This window comes from Puntigrus tetrazona, chromosome 16 (genome assembly GCF_018831695.1).
Source record: "Puntigrus tetrazona isolate hp1 chromosome 16, ASM1883169v1, whole genome shotgun sequence".
NCBI classification, from domain to species: Eukaryota; Metazoa; Chordata; class Actinopteri; order Cypriniformes; family Cyprinidae; genus Puntigrus; species Puntigrus tetrazona.
Window position 1 is genome coordinate 15,923,197 of NC_056714.1, and position 6,000 is coordinate 15,929,196.

At 34.4% G+C, this 6,000-nt stretch overlaps 1 protein-coding gene across 2 annotated transcripts; it reads left to right on the forward strand.

Moving 5' to 3' along the window:
* The first annotated feature begins 1,777 nt into the window (after window positions 1–1,777).
* LOC122360717 (transmembrane immune signaling adaptor TYROBP) lies at window positions 1,778–5,624 on the forward strand. 2 transcript variants are annotated; one of them, XM_043261538.1, is made up of 6 exons: window positions 1,778–2,005; window positions 2,581–2,604; window positions 2,694–2,852; window positions 2,943–3,007; window positions 3,209–3,266; window positions 5,242–5,624. In XM_043261538.1, exons 1-5 carry the CDS (start codon window positions 1,960–1,962, stop codon window positions 3,263–3,265), a joined length of 351 nt encoding a protein of 116 aa, XP_043117473.1. In that variant the 5' UTR covers window positions 1,778–1,959; the 3' UTR covers window position 3,266; window positions 5,242–5,624. The 2 variants fall into 2 exon arrangements, with proteins under 2 accessions (XP_043117473.1, XP_043117472.1); XM_043261537.1 differs by lacking the exon at window positions 5,242–5,624 and having other exon boundaries at window positions 1,779–2,005; window positions 3,209–3,650.
* Window positions 5,625–6,000: the final 376 nt, after the last annotated feature.

Sequence of the window (6,000 nt, forward strand, 5' to 3'; positions counted from 1 at the left end):
TTCAGTAATGTTGTTAGTGAGCCAGTTGTTGGACAATGATTGTAATTTGTTGAATTATTCTCATTTTATTTTAAGATATCACTTTCCTGTAACAAGAAAAAAAAGTTAATACAATTTTAAAGGCCATCTCTCTAGAAGTCAGTATTCTCTTTAGAAACAATAACAGTGGCTCATTGTTTTCAGTTTGTCCTTTCAGTTTTGAATCCACTGTGGTTCTATTTGTTTTTGTTCAAAAGAAATTTGGACCTTGTTATTTCTAATTCTTTCATTTCTTATTGGGTTTCTTTTGGGTGATATTTAGTGGATATATGTTTGGTCACTCCCTCAGAAATTTTTCTTAAATTGAAAATTGTATTCTGTCTGTTTCTTAGGAATCTTCATGTTATATAGTTTTTTTGTCCCTGTTGATCCATAAGTAGTTAAGTAGTATCATTGAATGGTATTAGGTATGTTTTTTTACATACTTTTCATTTATTCTTTTCTGTTTATTTTGTGAGCACTGTAATCCATGTTATTTATTGCAAAAGTAAATAAATGAGGGGTCAAGTAGATGTAAAACTTACGCGATGTAAAAATGTATTCAGATTTTTTTGAAGAATGACCTTTTTTTTAATTAAAATTCACTCTTTTTTTTCAATTAATAAACAAAATTAAACAAAATAAATTATGGCTGCATGGCTTAATAAGCAAAAAGTGCACTAAGTATATTTTGCAAGTGTATATGAAAGATCTGTACATGTAGTTTAACATGTACTTTGTGCTCTCTTTTTATCTAAGGATCTTGATCTTTTCCAGTCACGTTCTGCTTCTGCTCTAAGCTGATAACTGAGCTAAAGAAGAGTTAACCCATAAAATATCAGCAAAGATGTGTCCATTGTCCTGGCTGCATGTATGCATACTTTTACATTAGCATGTATTTTAGCATTTTTTGTGTATTGTTATAAATATGAAAAATGACTCCCCTTTGGAATCTCCCAGAAATTCCTATCTAAAACAAGCACAAGACTGTGAGTGTCCGCAAAGAAAAAAAAAGAAAAAAGGAAGTAGAAAATGCAGTTGTCATCACATACATTTCTACATTTATTTGCACTTAGGTTATTCAGTAATAATAGATTTGCAATTAACAAATTATTTAAAACCCACTCAGCGCATCCTTTTTACTTATACTTTTACTTACTCATGTAATTATAGGATAATAATCTTTGAAAAGCATGTGCGCTTTAGTTTATGCTACTGTAAGGCAAAGGTCATTTATCTGTCAGACTGAACTTCGGGAAATAACCTAACATGACCTCATCAGTTTGTTTGCCTACTAAACAAGGCACATCTTCAGGTGAAACTGACCAACACTAGCATCCTTTTTTTTTAATAAAGGGTTATTGAGTAGAACAGGATATAAGTTTTGCTTTCTACCTGTTTGGGGTTATCAGATGCTGGCTTTAGTAGTCACATCCTGTGCTGTGAGGCTTTTAACCACAATAACACCCAGGTCCCTCTTACTAGCCTCTTGCTCACATATCTAACTTACTGCGAAGTCAAACTATATTTACCAAGAACATTTTAAAATAAGCGCATATATTTTGAGTTGCATGATATGTAAATCAGATGTATGCTCAGATTTGGTTTTCGATTTTACTTTGAACCTGAAACCTAAATAATCAAAGTTATAAAATGTTAACACATTAAGTACTGAACAAGGTTAAGTGTGTGTGTGTGTGTGTGTGTGGGTGAGTGAAGGACAGCACTTCAGCACATGAAGCTCCTCCCCAATATCCTTTGGTTCTATTTTGATGGATGGTGATAAGTCATCAGCACATACTCGGTGATTTTTGACACACAGACTATTTCCATATCATTCGGTCTCCAATTCGAGGTGTTTCAGCTCACGGGCTTCTTGTGCACTTCTCAAGTCAGGGCTGCACCGACCCTGAGCATTTCTCTCCTAAACCTGCCCTCATTATGAGAAGGACTGCATACATAATGGTCCCCATGAATGCACTATTCGGTGAGTACAATTTATAAACGTTTAAATAATGTTTTTTTGCGTATTGTTCCTTGCAAATCCTCAGCATTAAAATGATCGGTCAGCTTCGGAGTCAGTAAAGCACAATCTTTGAAGCACAATTTACGATATTTGCAAAGCTTAAACAGATTTCGGCGTTGTTTTCACTACAAAAAAAAAAAATCAACATGATAAAAGATGCTAATTCAATTATAGCTGTGTCGAAAAAGCATAACAAGACTCCATGTTTTTGTTATATATTATTATTTTATAGTATATAGTTATAGTTTCACACCAACATATAGTGTATTTTCTGCATTCCATACTTTTTGTATATTCCAAAATAAATGTGTTTAATACATGATTTTATATATATGTATACTTTATATGTCTAGTATTATACTATGAATACCTTCACTGGATCAGTTTAATAGGGTGGTTTAATTGCACTGAATTGCAGGACTATGTACTCAGTGATTAATGCAAGAAATCAAGAGGAAATGGCATTTGTAGTTCGGTTGGTTGACCTGTGAACACGCAATTATAAAATGTTCTCTTCCCTCTCTTACTTTCAACAGCAGGATTGGTCGAGGGGAATCAAGGTAACAGTTCCTTAATACCCTGAATCTGAAATTCAGTTGGTTTTTGGCATATTAGAGTGAACGAGCCATTGTTTTTTTCTGTTTCCCAGACTGCAGTTCATGTTATCAGCTGGACATTGGAGTGGCCATTGGGATCATCACTTGTGACATCATCCTCACACTCCTCATCGCTCTCTCGGTCTACTGTTTGGTTTCCCATCAGAAAAGAAGAGGCAGTTTACGTGCACATGCCAGATGCTGTGGGTCGGGTATGGCTGCTTTTGAGAAATCAAAAAGCTATTACTGCACATGTTCCAATCAAAATGTCAAAATGACAATCTTTTCTTTTGATGTTTAAGCTAAAGCAAAAGCTCATCAGTCATCAGTGAGGCCAAAGACGATTGAAGTGGAATCACCTTATCAGGTAAAATGAGCAGTACAGCAATTATTCATTTGACTGCAAAACTAAAAGTATTTGCATTTATTACATTCATTTATATTTCTATATATATATATATATATATATATATATATATATATATATATATATATATATATATATATATATATATATATATATATATATATTTCTTTCATTTGTCTTCTCTCCATAATGGCTTGGCAGGAACTTTATGGAGTCCAATCAGATATATACAGTGATCTTCAGCAGTATCGGAAATGAGGTGACTATGTGACATGTGATGTTAATCGTGGGTCCCGTGCAAACCTGAGAATATTTGTAGTTTGCATATGTTTTGAAACTGTCACAAATGTGTATTTGGCACGAATAAGCTACAATAACTGATCTATAAGGAATTTTGTTTTTGAATCCATGTGATTGGTCATGTGGCATATATACAAACCATAAATATAAATATATATATTTTCATAGTTTGTGAAATGAGGTCATGTTAGGTGAAATGATCTTTAAGAATATGTAGTTTTTAATATCACTGTCCTTTTTTCTTTCGTCTTCGTCTTTTTTTTTTTTTTTACTCAAAACCTTTGTAATGGAAATAGATCATAATATAATTCCTTTGCTCTTTATGTAGAAATAAATGTTTTATTTTGACTGTCTGACCTTTTGATCATTTCTTTGTCTGCTTTTATAGACAGCATAGAAAGGTGGATGAAGCCGCATTCACAGACATCCGCTATTTATTTATTTTTTTCATTTTTCCTCAAGTGGCTAGGAAGTGGCTGAAGTGTAGCCGTGGCCCCGTTTAGAAATCACATGAGAGCAATGAATCAGTTAAACAAAACGGAAAGGGACCACGTAACGTTTATATTTCTTTAAGGTCATCCTGAGTTTTAAATCCTGATATTCCTGCATTCTCATGGCCATTTTCATTATTGCTGATTTACTGTTCTGCGTATGTAAATCAAGTGTGATGATAAAAATGAAAAGAAAATGAAACCATAGGGTGTTTGACACCTGGCACAGAGAGTTTTCATTTAATTTAGTTCTTAGTTTAAGTGTGACCACTTCCAGCGTCCACAAGAGTGCACTATTATCTCAGTGTGTTATGTGTCACATTCACCAAATTTTGAAACTCCTTGCAGTAATAATGTCTTGTTTGTCTTTGCGCACAGTGGACGTTTTAGAGAGAATTTTGAGATACTTCAGCATCTTTTATGGGTCATTCATGCTGGACTAGCATCAAAAACTATTGAAATTCAAGCGGACAAAACAGCAGCTGTCCCACTATTTATCATAAAGGTTTTTTTGTGTGAAACGTACGGTTTTTGACTACAGCATAAACTATTTAAATCATGATCTGAACCAAATTACAGAGCCGGAACAATGAAGGTGGGTTTGTGATGACTTTCTAGCCGCCTAACAGATACGTTTTTTTTCTAACATCCTGTAGTCTGATAGCTTTTAACAGTTTTGAATATAATAAACTGTTGCTGTGACAGTAAAGTGCTGCAATTAAATGTCAACGAATTTCGGAACGCGAGTGCGCGCGACGCCGCGTACGGTAGCGAGACACGTCATTGTTTACGTACGTGCGTAAAGTTGGGCCTAATGGTAAGCGTTTTCTACATCTCAACTCAGCTGTACGTGCGTTCAGTCTGCCAGCAAATTTTGTCTTCCACACGGCTGGTATTCTTTAGTTCTGCCGGGTTTAGGAAAAAAGGCAAATACAAACTAAACTTTGAGTCGAAGATTATTTTTGCAATTACAGCTCGAAATCAGTGGCACGTGTAAGCGCGCATTTCACGATTCTGTCTTAAAGCTAGGCTGTTTGTTTGCGCGACACGTGGACAAACAAAGAGAGCGTTCAGATGAAACTAGGTTAGGCTAATCTTTTAATAATCTTACATCAGGTTTTTAAATAGGATTTCAAACACTTTCTTTTGCTTCCTGTGCACTATTTACCCAAAGTCTGGTATGCTTGAACTCCTCGGAAAGAAACAGTAACATATTCAGAGAAAGAAACCAATTATTTCCAGAATTTAAACTGGTTTGTTTGCTGACGGGCTTTTTTTTCTCAGTGTAAGATGAAATGTGCTTGAGTGTTTACATGCTGTTTTAAGATTTCTATTCACATTTGGATGTGCAGGGTTAATACGTATCCCTGCTTTTCAATCTTAACGCCTCCTTACTATTTGAACTATGTGCAGTACAATCTGTTTGTCTTCATTTACCCATAGTTTCTGCTGTTGGAATGCACTGGGCAGGAAAGATAAAGAAGGAACTAGAGGAGTGCGCTATCTATCCTGACCTTGGCAGCCAGTTATCCGCTTCACTATCAAAATACAATACTTAACTGACAACAAGCACAATGAACAGAGTTGAGTCATCTTTAATGCCCTCCTTCATTTTTTTGGTCTGTTTTCTGCTTGTTGGTTGATCAGTGCTTTTATGAATCATTTTCAAGTTCACAAGCAGAGAACGTGGCTTAGGAGAGCTGTAGTGTATGTGCTCGTAGAGTAAAGTAGACTTACTCTGAATGCTTGTTCTAGTAAATTTGTGTAGAATGTGGATGTTGAATTTATAATCCCTGACTTGAAATGGACCAGGAATGGAAGCATTATCCATAAAACAAAGCAAATCTGAGCTACAATAAACACAGACATACCATCAAGTTTTTTTGTTTAGTTTTTTTTTTTTACACACAATTGTTATACATATAATGTATGCATATACTATACACTAACTTTAAATACCATATTAACCCAAACCCACACTCAAAATTAACTGTTAAATGTGTTTTTTTTTTTATTTTTATTCATATATTAATTTTATGAATAAAGACATCTGCTGTCAAATGTAGCTCACCTTTGTGGAGAGTCTTATGCTAGATATGTTTGGGGTATGTAGGTTTTTTATCTTTATTTATTTATTATTATTAATTGGTACTTTTTCCACTAGAAGACATTAAAATTATGACAGTACAGACTTAACACAGT